The 18,406-nt window shown below is 41.1% G+C and overlaps 1 protein-coding gene across 5 annotated transcripts in view; it reads right to left on the reverse strand.

The window, feature by feature from the left end:
• The window catches only part of PPP3CA (protein phosphatase 3 catalytic subunit alpha), a 191,607-nt gene that overhangs the window by 12,028 nt on the left and 161,173 nt on the right, over positions 1-18,406 (reverse strand). For 2 of the 5 annotated variants that reach the window (XM_035112121.2, XM_035112125.2), the window contains exons 9-11: positions 14,060-14,185; positions 12,298-12,372; positions 5,662-5,688 (exon numbers count right to left, since the gene is read on the reverse strand). In XM_035112121.2, the coding sequence (XP_034968012.1) occupies positions 5,662-5,688; positions 12,298-12,372; positions 14,060-14,185 (228 nt within the window). The remainder of the gene's footprint in view (positions 1-5,661; positions 5,689-12,297; positions 12,373-14,059; positions 14,186-18,406) is intronic. The other 3 variants (XM_035112124.2, XM_035112126.2, XM_035112123.2) reach the window with 2 other exon arrangements.

Raw genomic sequence — 18,406 nt, forward strand, 5'->3', positions numbered from 1 at the left:
AAAATAATAATAAACATGAAGAATTATAATGTTTAGTAGTTAGTAATGATAAATTTTGAGTACTCTTTCTAATGCTTTGGCAGTCTGGCTTCCCAGTTGAGAAAGATATCTCAACACCACAGAATTAGACCATTTAAGCCTCCCGTGCCAATGTGGTTTTTCAGGACCACAGAAGTTGTTTGTAATATCGGAAAAAACCCTTTCAGCAAACCAAAACTCCTTTATACTCCAAATATCCCAACAACTATAGGGTTAGTTGTCTCCTTCCTTACTTCCTAAAAATGACAATTTAACTTACTAAGCAATCCCAATTTATCCCTATTGAAATAAATGGGAAAGAGAAACTATCAAGTGCCTAATTGGCGCCCATTCTATTCCTACCAAAATGTCAAAGCTAGGTTAGAAAACATATTAGCATTTTGCCTCTATTGGAAGTTCAGTTTCTGCCCCCCCCCCAATACCTTCCTGTGTATACAAAAATCAACAACAAAACCATTACAAACCACTGCAGGGAGCCTGTGGAAGTCTAGGAGTATTTTATTATTATTATTATTATCCTTGGGGCTTAATTCATCTCCAAATTGCCTTTATCTTGATCCAGGAGTTAAAATATTTTCAAAGCGCAAACTTGCAATAGTGATTTCTCATTTGTAATGTTCTGGGTGAGGAATACTGAGCACCAGCTCAGACTTGGGAACCAGCAATCCTAACTGCAGAAATAAATACACTCAAGCCTTCACACAATCCACTGCAATTTGACAGCATGCCACTGGGACTGACTCAGGATGTTTTGTTGACTCCCCATTCCAGCTACAGCAGCTGAATCTTACACAGATGGTACACAGTGTTCTCCATCACACCTGAGGAAAACAGGCTAGTTTAAGGGCCTCAGGGTAGACATAGAGGCCAGCAGTAAGCAAGCTCTGCTACTACTGGGACCCAGAGCTCGAGGCACAGCAGGAAAGAGTCCGCAGCCGCTCTCAACATCTGCCGCCTGAGGTTGTGCCTCACTTTGCCTAATGCTATGGCCAACCCAGCATACTAGGGGGGACTGAGATAGCTAGCAAATCTAACTCCTAACTGCCCTGTGCCTGCAGATTTTGATTTCAAGCACATAATGAAAGGTTTCAATGCATCTTACATGCTTTATGCCAGGCATGTCCAACAGGTAGATCGTGATCTACCGGTAGATCACTGGACGTCTGTGGTAGATCACTGGCAGATCAGTGGCTCCCCCCAAAGAAGCTAAAAAACTTTGGCTCCCCTAAAAAAGCTCAACATATTTGCCCTGCACCCCTAAAATGACCTGAACCACCAAAAACAGGGCTTTCCTTCCTAAAAAAAAAGTTCAATGTTGCTTTCCTCTTCCCTAAAGAAGCTCAACAACATTTACATGAACCCCCAACATGGGCCATCCTCCTTCCTAAAAAAAGCGCAACAACTTTGACCTGACCACCCCCCCCCCCAAAAGCGGGTTGCTCACTCCCAGTTTTTAACTCTGTGAGTAGATCGCAGTCTCTTGGAAGTTGGTCACCCCTGCTTTATGCCATAAAGTTTACAACAGAATGGGAGGGGAAATAAGTGCATCACAAAATAAGCCTACAATTGGTTTCTAGAAGTTTTCATGTCTCAATTTTGAAACAAATACAAAAAAAATTGTTTGGCATATCTGAGAAGCAGCATTTTTACATTTGAAGTATTTAAAATTCCTGTACATGTTATTTTAAGTGGTGGGGCTATTTTGGAGTGTTTCAGAACCTCGGTCAGAAAGGGAAATGAGGCTTTTCTCTCACTGTTGTACCAGAAAAGGCAAAGTGATGTGATATCTCAGGTGTATCAGTGAGGAGGGGAGATGATGTGTGTGTTTTAAATTAGAGTGTGCTGACTCTAAATAGGAATGGCAAAAATGCAATTTAAAGTGGCTAGTAATTGAAAATGGTTAAGAGAGGCCGCCTGACAGCGATATCGCATGTATCAGATATTAATCAAACAATGATCCATCCAATAGAATTCAATCTATTTTGTGTTTCTGTTCAATTTAACAATCAGATTATATATAATCTGGTTTTCTTTTAATGGTCTACAGGCTGAACTGGCAGCCTTTTTAGTTAAAAAGGACAGCTAAAATTCTATAAATGAATAATATCCTACAACTTTGAATTTCACAACCATCTAGGTTTGAAAAGGATAATTAGGGCCCTTAGGTATAACATAGAAACTAGCGTTTTAAGTGTCGAACAATAAACAAATAAATGATTCTATGAAATAACAACAATAAATTTAAAGTAGGTCAATAATCAGAAAATATCATTTGTCAGAGATACAAAGGGCAGGATTGGGGAACAGGATTTATTAGCACATGTTAATTTTTAATTGGCAGGTGAAACACAGATTCAAGGGAGCAAACGCTGTATGAAAATGATAAAGACAAGACCGTCTCTGAAAGGTATATAGTGGGGGAAAGGGAAAAACAAGAAAAGAACATAAATACTTGTAGGAAAAAGGAGAAGAAATGTTACAGAAAACCAAATCAGTATAAGTAAAGAACGTTATATAGCTCTTAGATATACATAATTTTGTCAGCTCAAGCAAGCTTCTTCCCTCCACAGGTATTATCATATCTTTTAAGTTTCCAAAACAAATGTCTGCTGCTTGTATTGAATTAAAAATGCACCTAAGTTAATGCTTATTAATTTCAATGGGTCAGCTCAGAGATTGACTAATGTTGGAATTACCATTTAGAAATAGTTAACAAATTTTATGAGCGAATTCCAATTCTATATAGTCTCCCCAACATTGATTCAGCATTAAAAGCCATTGCACTCATTTAGTTTCAACACCATCTTCCTATGCAACATGGAACTGTGCAAACCGACAAGGAAGATGCCTGAGGCATATGCAATGGGCTCAGTTCATAAGAAAGAGCTGGACCTGGTCCCTCAGGCATTCTGATGCTACCAGATACTTAGAAGAGAAATATGACACACCGGCAACACTTTAGAAAAAAAGGTTATTTGCTTATTTATTATTAAATTTGTATACCACCCTTCATCTGGAGTTCTCAGGGAGGTTCACAACATAAAAATACAAAATGAGAACACAAAATGCATACTAAACAAACAAATAACCCCCCTCCCACAAATACATTGAAAAGGCCATAGAATGTTTAATCAGTCAAAGGCCTGGTTATAGGGAAACTTCTTCGCCTGGGGTCTAAATATATGTAACAAAGGTGTCAGGGGAGCCTCCCTGGGGAGAGCATTGCACAAACAGGGAGCCACTGCAGAAAAGGCCCCTTCTCCTGTTGCCGCCATCCAGGCCTCTTGTGGAAGGGGCACACAAAGAAGGGTCTCAGATGATGATTGCAGGGTCTGGGTCGGCTTATATTTTGGGGAGAGGAGGTCTTTGAGGTATTGCGGTCCTAAGACATTTAAGGCTTTATGGGTCAAAACCAGCACTGCAAATTAATTGGCAGCCAGTGCAGTTGGGCCAGGATTGGCATATGATCAAACTATCTTGTCCTGATGAGCATTGCATGTAGTACTCTCACCTTGAGGTTAGATTCTATGGCACATATTTTATTTGAAATGTAGACACCAAATTCTGCTAGCAGACTGGCAGCTGAAATGATGGATAATAATATTTATGATCCTATATATCAGTGATGGCCAAACTTGACCCTCCAGCTGTTTTGGGACTACAACTCCCATCACCCCTGGCTAACAGGACCAGTGGTCAGGTCTGATGGGAATTGTAGTCCCAAAACAGCTGGAGGGCCGAGTTTGGCCATCACTGCTATATATGCTTCTATGTTGGGCAAAGCTGGGCTGAGTACTTTAGGTCCCAATGCCAAAACTCATGTCGCATTGGGATCCAACCCTGGTTCAAATACTAGTGCAGCAGCCTAATAGTCTCTAAGATGGCACAGCTGTGTCAGATACAGGCATGTGTAACGTACTACCCAGGGTAAAGGTAAAGGTAAAGGGGCCCCTGACCATCAGGTCCAGTCGTGTCCGACTCTGGGGTTGCGGCGCTCATCTCGCTCTATAGGCCGAGGGAGCCGGCGTTTGTCCGCAGACAGCTTCCGGGTCATGTGGCCAGCATGACAAAGCTGCTTCTGGCGAACCAGAGCAGCGCACGGAAACGCCGTTTACCTTCCCGCCGAAGCGGTCCCTATTTATCTACTTGCACTTTGATGTGCTTTCAAACTGCTAGGTTGGCAGGAGCTGGGACCGAGCAACGGGCGCTCACCCCGTTGCAGGGATTCGAACCGCCGACCTTCTGATCAGCAAGCCCTAGACTCTGTGCTTTAACCCACAGTGCCACCTGGGTCCCTACTACCCAGGGTAACATTATGCAAAAACATGTGTTGTCTTATTAAGTCATGCAACGCAGCATCTTAGAGGCCTGTTGGTCACACACAGGAAATTAATTTGGTTCGACTGCAAAGCTAACTCTTTAAGAGGCAAGTGACTGGGTAACTGTGCGTCTTCTGCAGCTTAATATTTCTGGCTGTAAAGTTACACCTGCTGGTAGGAAAAACATTAAGATCAGCATTATATTTGGAGCATATAATGCCACATGCTGACCTTATATAAATGGTGCAGGGTTGCTGTTTTTTAAAATGTATTAATTGGCTTTAAAACTAGAAACTCATTGAAGCATGAGAACAGTGCTGCATTTGGACTTAAAGGTCTTCCACATTTAACCAATGATTCCAGAAACTCATGCCAATCAAGGTACAATATTTTCATTTTTGCTGTTGATCCCTGGCAATTGATTTAAAAGCATCCTAGTTCATTCACATGCTAGATCTTTCCAATGCTGCATTTCAAGCCACCTGGTCTTAACTAAGCCCTTGTAGTGAATATTATCGAGGCGAGATAATGTTAATGCCCAGCGTAAAATGCCGGATCCTATTTTCCTAAAGGCCAAACTACATGGGATGACAGCAAGTCAAAGGCTCAAACTTCAGCTTCGTCCCATTCATGAATGAAATGTACAGTGCAATTTAAAGCTCTGCTCAGGCAGGAGGTGCTGATTCCACCCCCACCCCTCCACTCCTAATATGTCCCTCCATGCAGGGAGGAGGGTCTGCTCAAATTATAGCAGTTGGTGGGCAAGGGCTAGAGATCTCCATGCCATATGGCCCTTTCAATTGCCTATCCTGATTTAAATGTGAATGGCGCAAACATGTCTTCAAAGACATAGATCTGTCATGTAGCTTAATCCTTACCAAAGTACCGTATATTCCGGCGTATAAGACGACTGGGCGTATAAGACGACCCCCAACTTTTCCAGTCAAAATATAGAGTTTGGGATATACTCTCCGTATAAGAAATACGACCCGGCGTATAAGACGACCCCCGACTTTTGGGAAGATTGTCTTGGGTTAAAAAGTAGTCTTATACGCAGGAATATACTGTAAATGCAGTGATTTTCCTGACTCTAAGTAGGGCATGTGCTCACTTTCAAGCATTTAAGGTAAGTGGGCACTAGTGTTCAGTCCAGAGCCGAGACTGTGGCAGAATCAAGCATCGGTGCTAAATGGGAGGGATCACAGTGGGCGATATGAACAAGGAAATTCCTGAAAGTTAGCACTTGGGAAAAGTCACACAAAAGCAAATTAAATTTAAGCCTTTCTTGCCCATTTAATAATACCTTTCTTCTGCGCATAAATAGGATCTTCTTATGATATTCCAAAGGGGGGGAAAAGAAACAGATCAGTGAAGATTGCAGATTTTTTTTTAAAAAAAGGGGGGGGAGGCAGAGGAGGAAAGTATAAAACACGACAACATCAATGGGAAAGCAATGCTTAAGTAATTCTGAAAAATAGAAAAGAAACAAAATTAGGCAGGGAACATCAAGAAGGAATGGAAAAAACAATGTTGAGAAGAAAAGCACTCTGCAGCTCAAAGCCTTGTTAGTAACTTGTGCAGTAAAGTAAAATGCAGCAAGACAACCACAAGGCGATTATTGGCCATGGTGCTTGGGGCATGCAACTTCTTTTTAAAGGGGATCAACCTTTACTTGTTAACCAGGGGAGGAGGAGAGGGGCATGTATACGTATGGATTTGTACTCATCATAGCATTTCTGCCATGTAAATGACGACCAGCATGGAGCAGTGGTCAAAGTGGGGGACCAGCACTGGGGAGGTTCATTGAAAACTCCACTGAGCCACAGAGCTCACTGGATGTCCTTGGGCATGTCGCTATCTCTCAGCCTAACCTACCTCACAGGGTGGCTGTAAAAATAAAATGCAGGGGTAGAGCACGTGCATGGACTAGCAGAGGGGGATTGACTGCATGGGCCCAAGATATAATGAATGTCTTGTTATAATAATAATAATAATAATAATTTATTATTTATACCCCGCCCATCTGGCCGGGTTCCCCCAGCCACTCTGGGCGGCTTCCAAAAAAACAGAAATTCTAAAATACAGAAATCCATCAAACATTAAAAGCTTCCCTAAACAGGGCTGCCTTGAGATGCCTTCTAAAGGTCTGGTAATTGTTCTCTTTGACCTCTAGTGGGAGGGCATTCCACAGGGTGGGTGCCACTACCGAGAAGGCCCTCTGCCTGGTTCCCTGTAACTTGGCTTCTCGTAATGAGGGAACCGCCAGAAGGCCCTCGGAGCTGGACCTCAGTGTCCGGGCAGAACAATGGGGGTGGAGATGCTCCTTCAGGTATACCGGACCGAGGCCGTTTAGGGCTTTAAAGGTCAACACCAACACTTTGAATTGTGCTCGGAAACGTACTGGGAGCCAATGTAGGTCTTTTAGGACCGGTGTTATGTGATCTCGGCGGCCGCTCCCAGTCACCAGTCTAGCTGCCGCATTCTGGATTAGTTGTAGTTTCCGGGTCACCTTCAAAGGTAGCCCCACGTAGAGCGCATTGCAGTAGTCCAAGCGAGAGATAACTAGAGCATGCACCACTCTGGAGAGACAGTCAGTGGGCAGGTAGGGACTCAGCCTGCGTACCAGATGGAGCTGATAAACAGCTGCCCTGGACACGGAGTTGACCTGTGCCTCCATGGACAGCTGTGAGTCTAAAATGACTCCCAGGCTGCGCACCTGGTCTTTCAGGGGCACAGTTACCCCATTCAGGACCAGGGAGTCCTCCACACCCGCCCGCCTCCTGTCCCCCACAAACAGTACTTCTGTCTTGTCAGGATTCAATCTCAATCTGTTAGCCGCCTTGTTGAGATGTGGGATGGCCTTCCCCAAGCAAAATAGCACTTTAGACTCTAATTATCACACATGCAACAACCCACAGGGGGATTTTTGATAACCATAACATATTTCGCTCACAATGCAATCAACAAACTCCTCAAGAGGGAAACTCACTGCTCTATTCCTAACCAATGTGCTATGCACCTGCTCTAAAGCCCTAGCAGGTCCTGTCCACTAGATACGTGCCAAGTGTAACAGTTATATTTCACTGAAATTATACTAAGCAAGAAAAAAATTAGACCAGGGTAAATTAAGAAGTGTTTGTCCTGTTGATGACAGTGCAAAGGACAAATCAAGTCGTCCGCTGTCAAGCCATCTTTCATAAGTGCATAGTTTTGATTAGTACCTCCTAAGGTTTTTAGTCATCTAAGTCAAATTCAGTAAGCCAGGAATGCCATTAATTAGGAAAATAGCACATAAAGTGTGAGCTAGTTGTATAAACTAGTTCAGGTTGCTAGGCAATAGGCAAAGTTGTTTTTTATTTTAAAAAACCCAATCAGCATATTGCTTTGTTTTCCCTCCTTAAGAATATTTGATGACAAATACAAGATTAAACCAAAATAAATTTAGATACATTGCATTTATATAAGAATTTAAGTTTTTTCCTTTCCCTTAAAGCAGGCAAATCAACAAGTCAGAACAAATAATCACAGGGCATACTGTCTCAGAAAGCCTATTTTTACTGCTGCTAGACACCAGTCCCTCATCTACACATATTAATTAGAATCAGAAGAGATTCTTCTAAAATAAATGGTAGCTACAGCAAGCTATTTGTTTATGAGAGTTCCATCAAGAAAATTCTATCTAATCTTATCTATCTATCTATCTATCTATCTATCTATCTATCTAATGCAGTCTCTGCTTCAGTACTTTGATGGGTTGTGATCTTAGATCCACTCCAAAACCTAGTTTCACATTATTATCATTTTTTAAAATGAAAAGTGCTTCTTTCTGCAGCTGCTTGTTGTCCTTTTCCACCATTTACTGCCATTGCTTCTCTATATCATTTTCATCTCTTCTCAGACCATTTGCCCTTGCTGCTATTTAACCTGGCTGTGGCAACACATGTGATTTTGTTGACAACAGTACAGCTTGCATCTGGTGTGATGTGATCAAAGATGGTTATCATGTGGGATGCCCTAGGCAATCAGGTTAAAAAGCAATGAGGGTTGGGGATAAGGAAGGCAACGAAGAAGAAAAAATGTCACTGAGCCGAATCAGCAGTCAGGGAGCAAAGAATGAGGAATATTATCAAAACAGTGTATAAGGTGGGCTCTGTTTTTAGTAATTAGCTTGGTTGTGGCAAATATGCTATTTAGCAGATATTGGAATGGGGACAATGCAGATTCTTATCAACAGGCATGACTAGGAGCCAAACAAGACTGTTGATGAAATAACCAATTTGGATTGTTTGAGAAATGTAAAAAAATTCCTTCAGTAGCACCTTAAAGACCAACTAAGTTTTTATTTTGGTATGAGCTTACAGTTTTGGTTATAAAATCTGGCATTTTGAGAATGAAACTAAACTTGAGAAGTCCTCCTAGCCTCACAGAAGGAAGGGGGAAAGCAGGAATGGTTTAGTGTTACATGTGTATGCAAGCAAACATTGTTAGAAGGAATGTTCCCTCATTCCCAATTACTGTATACTCAATCCTTGCCTCTGCACAGGCAGATGGTGTAACTAGCAAGCCTTGTACCCAGTCCTCTGGTTAAAGTTAGGCCAGCTTAATGTGACAAACATTAAGTTTTGCAGAAGTTTCCAGTGTCCCATTTTGGAGGCACCTGAGCTCTTGAATGTGCTGCTTGCCTCACCCTATTTGGGTGTCCAAAGGCTCATGCCATGAGGAAAGAGCAGGGAGCCTGTTGTGGTTGTGTGAGACCTGCACGATTTAGAACTGATCTGACAGACTCATGGACAATAGGAGTGGCTGCTAGCCACGATGGTTACGCTCTGCTTCCACTGACAGAGAAAGCATGTCTCTGAACACCAGTTGCTGAGAATTTTGATGGAACATTTGCCTATAAACATGACCATCCTTCCAACATTATTTCTTGTGCAAAATCTCACCACAGTATTGGGATCACACACTCCCTCCTCCTCCTTATACACAGCCAACTTCAGTTCCAACTTTTAAAGTATCTCAGTTTAGTATTACATATGAACCAGGGACTGCGGTTTAAAACAAACAAGGGGGTATTCAACCAATCAAATTGTTAAGCAAGTCATCCTCGTAAACTATGGTTTGAAGTTGGCATGTTTAGAAACTGACCAGTTTGTTTTAAAGGAGAATCTTAGTTCACAGGGACCAACAGAGCAATCCTAACCCTGTCTACTCATGAATAAATTCTGCTAAATTCAATGGGGCTTACCCCGAGGTAAGTGGAATTTAGGATTGAAGGCTAGGTTCCTAATATGTATACTTCAAATTGAATCCACTTAGATTCTGCGACAGTAGTTTTTCAGCATGGTCACTAAAGAGAAATAAGCTACTCTCTACAGCATATGTATTATGACTTCAGCTTAAGCCACTGCTAAAAATAAGAACTGGAGGCCCAACAAAAAAGTGTTAGAAAACTTTTAACAAGTCTTCAAGGCAGGAACAAAATCTGTCTCATGAATCTGAGATGAAAATATAGTCTAAGTACAGCAATTAGGGAAAGCAGAAGACATTATATGAAAATTATTCCATTAAAGTACGGGTATTAACTTATTCACAATAAGGTAGAATTTAACATGATATGGTTTATAAAGCATTTGGCACGCTATAAGGCCATGGAAATAATAGATAGCAATACTCTGCCTGCACAATGATGTAAAATTACTAGCTGATACCAAGGCACTTTTGAAATAAAATGCATTATCCCCCATCGTAATATATACACGTGGTATGCATAAGATAATGGGACCCAGGTGGCGCTGTGGTTAAACCACTGAGCCTAGGGCTTGCTGATCAGAAGGTCAGCGGTTCGAATCCCTGTGACGGGGTGAGCTCCCGTTGCTTGGTCCCAGCTCCTGCCAACCTAGCAGTTCGAAAGCACGTCAAAATGCAAGTAGATAAATAGGAACCGCTACAGCGGGAAGGTAAACGGTGTTTCCATGTGCTGCTCTGGTTTGCCATAAGCGGCTTTGTCATGCTGGCCACATGACCTGGAAGCTATACACCGGCTCCCTCGGCCAATCATGCGAGATGAGCGCGCAACCCCAGAGTCGGTCACGACTGGACCTAATGGTCAGGGGTCCCTTTACCTTTACCTTATGCATAAGATAAAGGCTACCTTGAAGGTTTTCATCTCACACTTTGAAATCCGTTTCAAAGACAGGTTTTATGTTTGTTGGACCTCTTTAGGATGAAGAATGACATCAGTGATTGGGTACCCATGACCCTTCAGATGTCATTGAACTACAATGCCCACCACCCCTGGCCATTGGCCATGCTGACTGGGGCTGATGGGAGTTCGAGTTCAAAAACATCTGGGAGGACCACCATTTCTCTATCCCTGCTTTAGTTATATGTTTTTGCCAACTACAGTAAACAGACAGTGGGAATAGGACTGAGATTCTATATCAATACTATAAATTAACAATTAGCATTCCAAAATGTACAAGAACCCAATGGCCACCCATTCTTATCTATACTCCCTCTCTGTATTTTATTTTATCTCAGTGTGTTGTAGGTTCCCTTTTGCCTCAGAAATAAAAATAATATGCAGGCAGAAACACTATGTACTGCCCTGAGTTTATTTACTTTGATCACATTTGAATATTTCATTAATAAGAGAAATAGTGATTGAAGACACAGAAGACCCCAAACTGGGCTCTTTATGTTGGCAAAGCCACCATTCTCTCAAACAGCTGAACTGATCTATCTGTCCAAACAATGGATTTTGGTGGGAGAGGGGAATCAGTCATTAGAACAATACAGTCTTCCATAACTACTGAGTCATCTTGAAAGACTTATAAAGTACTAGGCCATAAAACAATCCCGAAGCTCCAGTTAGTGCAATATGCTGAAGGTTGTTACTCTCAAGGTTGGGAATGCCATGCTGAAACGAAATCTAGCAGCTTATGCATGTTAAATACAAACATTCCATGGTGTCTATCTTGTCTTCCTTGGAAAAAACCATAATCAAACTCTCAGTTTACGGGGGGAAGAGTTAAATCTCTAAACACAAGTTTTTCCACAGCAGCTTGCCAGGAGATGTCCAGCACCATGTGGATCCCCTTCCCAGAGTTCTCAGCAACCTTAAGATAAGGCAAGAAACAGCTGGAGCTCTTCACACTGTTTGTTAGCTGCTCCTGCTAATTTCTTACCTTCTTCATATTGTAGCACAAATGTGAAAAACCACCCCGATTCCCCAGACTCTCTGTACATGACAGAGGACTCAGGGAGGAGCAAGTTCTGATAATCTTCTTTAGGAGACACTCACATTTATCACAGAGGGCATTCACAGTGATCACAGATAATGGTTGGCTAAGGAACCAAGCCAAGATTTTTGGATTGTCTAAAATTTTATTTTGCTGGGGTGTGTGGAGTAGATTCATAATGATATATTTGTTTTAGACATGGAAGAACAATGGTCTCATCAGGGACTTGTTGTTTCTGAAGCAGGGAGGACCTTAACTTCAAGTTCAACTGCCACCCTATAGCTGGCCTCTAACGTAAAAACTTTGTAATAACTAATAAGACAAATATCCTTCTATTATCAGGCAAAGGGAAAACCAACTTTCACATTCTGTTCATATAAATGACTGGGCCCATTCTGTACAGACTTCTGGGCATAGAGAAGATATTTTTTGGAATTGTGTGCCTTTTTGATTTGGAGAGGAGCAAAAAAAAGAGAAGGATGTATTTTTCATTCTTTTCCAACAAACCATGCATAAAAGCAAACATATCGTTGTCTAGCAGGAACACTGTCTTGGGCAGCTTGGAAGAACTTAACTGTAGTCCAGAGAGTTCCTCCCATAGCCCACCCTATGACTTGCCTTGAGATTAATAAAGACGGTTTTCAGGCACAAACGTTAATTGGAACAAACCACTTGAGCAGAAGACACAAGGCGCTTACCATCAAAGCCATCTTCCTCTGTTCCGAGTTCATCATCTGAGCAAATATTCAGCACGTTGACCAGCATCTCTGTGACTGCAAAGAAAACCACATGAAAGATGTGTGAGACATGGATATACCTGATGTATATCCGACAAGAAAGTTGCCAGTGTAGTGGAGTTAATGACAGTCACAGCACAAAATAACACTTTGCATATGCCAATAGCACCGGACTTCTGATGCTATTTGTGTGAATACACAGAGTGAGGTCCAAGATCTCATGTGGTTAATAAGTTATAACTGGTACTGCCCACTGCCAAAACTGAAGGATCACTGCACAAGTAAAACCCAGTGTCTTTTCCTCAGAAGTTTGGTTTGTTCCCTCAACGTCAACAGTTGGGGTCAGGCTTTCTACAGTCCCCACTGAACACTGAAGGTTTGTTACTCATTCCTCTCACTTTCTCTCATGCACTAAGCACAAGGGTGAGATTATTGGGTGCTGCTAGTGACAAAAAATAAGATATTTTAGCTAAGTACCCAGCAATGCTTAAACAGGGAAAGAAGGCATTTCTGTCTAAATGAGTGCTTCAAAGAGTAGAAAGTAACCACAAGCCACTGGTGTTCTGCTCAAAGTCATCCAAGTCAGTTTAAAATCAGTATAAATAAAAGCCGACTAACACACTGAGAGACCCACCCAACCCCTTGAAACAGCAGAAGGCAAGAAAACACAAACTAGGGTTTGTGGCATGCGTCCGGAATTTCTTAGACATAGCTGGCATTCGGCGCCTGCAAACAGGGTCCAGGCGAAAATTGCTGAAATGTCCGGGAAAATCTGGATGTATGGCAGCCCATGTCGGAAGTGTAGATTTTGGAGAATTTCATTAAAAATAGCTCAACACCTTTTGTGTCTGAATTTCCTCTTTTTGAAATATGGCAACCCAAGCCATGAATAGAGGTGGGGGAAAGTAGTAAACTGGTGCCAAAAGCTACCAAGTGAGATGGTCCAGCAGGTTTTGCTGGGAAATGAATTCCAAAGGTGTGGAACCACCACTGGAACATCCTTGAAGCATTCACTAATTGTTTTAATTTGTGCATATGTGAGATCTGGAGAGTGGGTCTCTTCAAGCTGTAGGGTTAGGAAGCAGGAGTTCCAAACCAAAAGCCGTCAGTCATTCTTTTAGTTTTTGAGAGAGTTTGAGATCTGATATCTTATTTTAAAAAGTAAAACCATGTCTAATTTATGTATGACACCTCCTATAATTACCTGCTCCACCTCTATTTACATTAAAAGCAAGAATGACTGCACTATAGCAGCTTCAAGGAAAAACAGATTCTCCCCAGCTTCCTTACATCTTGGACTCATGCATTGAGGGAAGTTGTATAGGAGAAGTGATGGAAGACAGCAAGAGCCTCACTTTGAGAAACACTGACATAAAGGCCTGCTGTAAAGAGGCCAGAAAAATAATGGTGCTAAACATTTTCACCAGTCTCTGATAACTCATCTGCTCAGAAAATTGAACAAATTTCAAAGGAAGTGTACACCACCACAATAAATAAAAATCACTTTTGCTGTTAAGAAAAGGTTGGGAACAAAAAGAACTTCTGCTGATCATACTGCAGTCCTCAGTGCACTATAAAGAAGATTGTCTCCCTGATGGCACATTTCTTTGGCCTCAGAATATCTTGTGCATTAAGGTGTGACAGGTCCCTTTTAGTGAACAGGTCATTCCCCTCATCCTAGTCCACAGAGAAACTGTTTTCGTGAAGAAAGCAAGTTACTTACCTTTCTCTCCAACAAATGGCAAAGACCATGTAAAAACATCCATGAAATTTGGAAGCCAGTAGGGATGTGGAGAACAATTAAACTGTCTGATATTCATAACGTTGTTCTCATATTTCAATACTGCAGCTATAAAAGAAAGGAGAAGTCATTTGTTACTATCATATGCCTGGGGCCTCCATCATGGATGGTAAAGTTGTGACGAAAGTGAGGAGTGAGACCCTGCCAGTGCATAAAACACAGAGCATATATCATGCTCAGAAATCTGTAACAAATGGCTGCCCATTGACTGGTCCACATTCAAAGTGTTGCTATTAGTATATAAAGCCCTGATCGAGTTGCGGGCTTTTCATGTTACGGACATGCCTCTGGAACGGATCCTGTCCGTAACACAAGGTACCACTGTATAAGTGTTTTAAAGCTGCTGGCTGTTTGTAAGTTATGTAATTTGCATTTAATAATTGTTTTTTATTGGTATTTTAAATGAATATTTTAGACTGTCTTGTAAACCACTTAGTTCTTTTGTTCTAGCAGCTACATCTTAGGGAGGAATGAATACATCTACTTCTGGTCACTGTCCACTTTGTATATGTTCATTGAAATGTCTGCCCTAACGTTTTCCACATCAATCTGAATGGTTTTTTTAAATTTTAAAAAATTAACTTAAACAAAAATGTGCATTGTTTTGAATGTACTTTTTCACTTGTTTTGTATGCACTTTATCCAAATATATAATAAAAGGAAGAGAAATGTGAAAATTGAATGATAACTACATTCTGTTCTGCATGTTAGTGTGGGAAGCAAATTAGGTTGGTTCATTTAAACATACAGCCTGGATGAAATCCTCGAGAATCTGTTTTGCTTCCTTGCTGTGGGCCATTGCACAGCTACTTATTTATAAAGGAGGAATGTCATTTTGTAATTCCGTAGGCTACTTCACCAGAAGCTCATTTGCTGAAAATTGGGGGGTTGTTCAGTGGACATGCATGAACTCAGTTCACCAACCAATTTCACTTAACCAATTTAACTTAATTAATTAATTAATGAACAGCTTCCAGATTGAATTTCTGACTTGTACAAGCTAATATCATTTCAACAGAAAAGAGATTTCACAACTGAGGTGGTGGGCGACTCATTATACATTCTCAAACATTTTTTTTTTAAAAAAAGTGGCCTCAGGGGAGACTTAACTGGGTTGTGCCAAGAGCTGCAGAAGGAGATGTACAATGTTTTCCCCGTACTGTTTCTCCAGTGTAAATCGTCCTTCAAAGCTGCTATTTACCCATGCAAGCAACACATGGGCACCTGTCAGGTGGAATTCTAACCTTTAACGAAGAAGGTAGGCCCTCACAGATGATAGGAGACACACAATTTGACATTATGTCAAATTGTGAGTTGTGGGCCATCATCTTGTGTTGAGTACCCAGGTCAAGAAGCAAGACAAATATATGGCAAACCCACCCCCATTAGTTATGGAACTACTATTAATGTGCATGTGTGTGCTTATATATAAAAAGTTACTTTTCTAAATATTTCTATTGTTTTCTCTTAACCTAACACAAGTACAGTGGTACCTTGGTTCTCAAACGCCATGGTTCCCAAATGCTGAAAACCTGGAAGTAAGTGTTCCGGTTTTCCAACGTTTTTCGGAAGCCAAACGTCTGATGCGGCTATCGGCTATTGTTTCTGGGGTGCTTGCACCAACCAGAAGCTGCGCCTTGGTTTTCGAACATTTCATAAGTCAAACGGACGTCCAGAATGGATTAAGTTTGGTGCTTTTGTTTTTGCTATTTACGGTATTTTGCATTTTTGTTTTTGAGGCCTTTTCAGTTAATTTGTTTTTGTGACTGTGTGGAACCCACTTCAGCTACTGATTGATTGTGTGACTGTGGAAATGGATAAAAGCCCCTCCATCCAAACAATGACTATCATCAGTGCATGTGAGAATTTATTTATTTTATCACCTAGAATACTGTCTTTTTTAATTTACTGTACAGTACATTGATTATTGCTTTCATTTTTGGATCAATGGTCTCGTTAGTAAAATTCATGTTAAACTGCTGTTTTAGGGGTTCTTTTTAAAAGTCTGGAACGGATTAATCCATTTTGCATTGCTTTCTATGGGAAAGCACGCCTTGGTTTTGGAATGCTTTGGTTTTGGAACAGACTTCCGGAACGGATTAAGTTTGAGAACCAATGTGCCACTGTGAAGGGTTAAATATTGGGACCCCAAGATCAGAACAGCTAGGTAGTCCCCCTGCCCCACCCCTCAAATTCCACTCCTGCTAGATATCACCAAGGGAGCCAAGGGAAATGATCTGATCATGTATCTCTCACCAGCTCTAAAGTTCTGTGCAGCTAAGGATTTTGTTGTAATCTTAGATTCCAACCTCATCTTTGCACTTACATCCCCCTACTCACAGCGCGAACCACCAAGATCTCTGCTGTGCTTGTGAAGGAGATATAAAAAGAATGGAGCATATGCTGGTTTTTTTGACCTTCCCTTTAACATTATGTTATTTTAGGACAGATACATAGCTCTGATTTCTAAAAAAGATTAAAATGCTTTGCCGTTCTCTTATATGCAAAGTATATGCGAGCCAGTAATTTCAATGTGTGCTCTCTTATTTACTTCTGGTCACCTTTCTTTTTTAGCATATATAATACTCAAAACGAAGATATTTCTCAGCACAAACCAGAGGCCTTGAGGTTGTGGATGCTTTGCGAGTCCCCTATCATTCCGCTGCTGTGCTGAACCAAAGCTGAGGTGTGTAGTTTAGATATCTACAGACAAGAGGCGCAAGCGAGGTTCATTCAGCTTGAGGCTTGGTTGGGCATGATCTCGGATTCCGACAACATGCTAAGCCAAACCATGACTTAGCTCAGTGTAGTATAGCAGCAAAACAACCGGGCAAAACACAGCTTGGCTGCTCATGTGAACAGGTGATTTGGCTTAGTATGGAAGGGTAAGTAAAATGAATTACAGTGGTGCCTCGCAAGATGAATTTAATTCGTACCGCGAGTCAATTCGTTTTGTGAAAAATTCATCTTGCGAATCGCGGTTTCCCATAGGAATGCATTGAAATTTCTTTTTTTGCCCATAGGAACACATTAATTAAATTTCAATGCGTTCCGATGGGAAACTGCGATTCACAAGATGAATTTTTCGCAAAACGAATTCGTCTTCCAAGTCACCCATAAGGGCGTCTTGCAAAAAATTCATCTTGCAGGGCATTCGTCTTGCGAGGTACCACTGTACTGCTATCACTGATGCCAAAATGAAAAACACAGCTATTTTATGAAATATTTATAGGGGGCCCTAAAATCCTTCTACTGGTCAAGCTCCCTCATATGGCTGAAACATTAAAACTAATACTTATAATTTATGAAACCTAATATGATTCATTTTAAAAAAGCAGTTCTAAAAAGGTTCTAAAAAATCCCCACCACCACCACCACCGAAAGAGCAGTTGGCTAAAACATAAATGTTTTTAGGGTTTTTTTTTAACGTGATAAAATGAATAATTCATCCAGAGAATCTAAAAGCTACTTTAACTTACATCACATCAATAATTTATGCTGCTGATATTGCTCTCAAATATAAGTAACTTTAAAACAACGATTCCAACTGCTTTTCAAAAAAAGCTTTCTTTATTTTAAAGGCTGGGAGCAGGGCAGGGGGAAAATACCGAAGCCATTACTCAAAAAAGCAAAAGGAAAACATGCTTTATAACCGATCGATGTTAAAAGAAACTCCAAAATATTTAACTGAAACTAAAGCACAGATTAAATGGGAGAGTTTGGTTCTGCGTGTTCTTTCAGTAGCCTTGTGCTGCCATATCTACCGTATATTGTTTAAGGATTGCCAATTTTTAAATATTGTACAAAAGATAATTATGCTGCCCATTACGCTTTCAGAGAAAAATATACCAGCGCTTCCTAGAATTACTTCTTACTATTATCAAATGCAATTGCATGACTTGATTGCTTTCTGTATTCTGCAGTGGGAGTGAAACTCTAGCTATAGGCAGAAACTGATAATCATTCTAGCACTGTTCACCTGCTCTTGGAAACCCTAATCATCTGCAACTGGGATCTCCCGGCACTGACTGACTGACGGCCTGAAAATTGACTATGGATATGTCTATATGGCAGTTGTTGGCACACACAGTTTAGTGCTTCTAAATCGTGAGACTTATCCTTGTGGGACTGGAGAATCTCAGGTCACTGTCCTCTTGGGACCCTGTCAGGATTCTGTTAGCTGGTGCAGTACTGCATTCCTCATGCAACTTAGGCTGCAACCCTGTGCATTGTTTCTTGCGGATAACTTTCATGAGACTCAGTAATGCT

Source organism: Zootoca vivipara, chromosome 9 (assembly GCF_963506605.1).
Source record: "Zootoca vivipara chromosome 9, rZooViv1.1, whole genome shotgun sequence".
Lineage (NCBI taxonomy): Eukaryota > Metazoa > Chordata > Lepidosauria > Squamata > Lacertidae > Zootoca > Zootoca vivipara.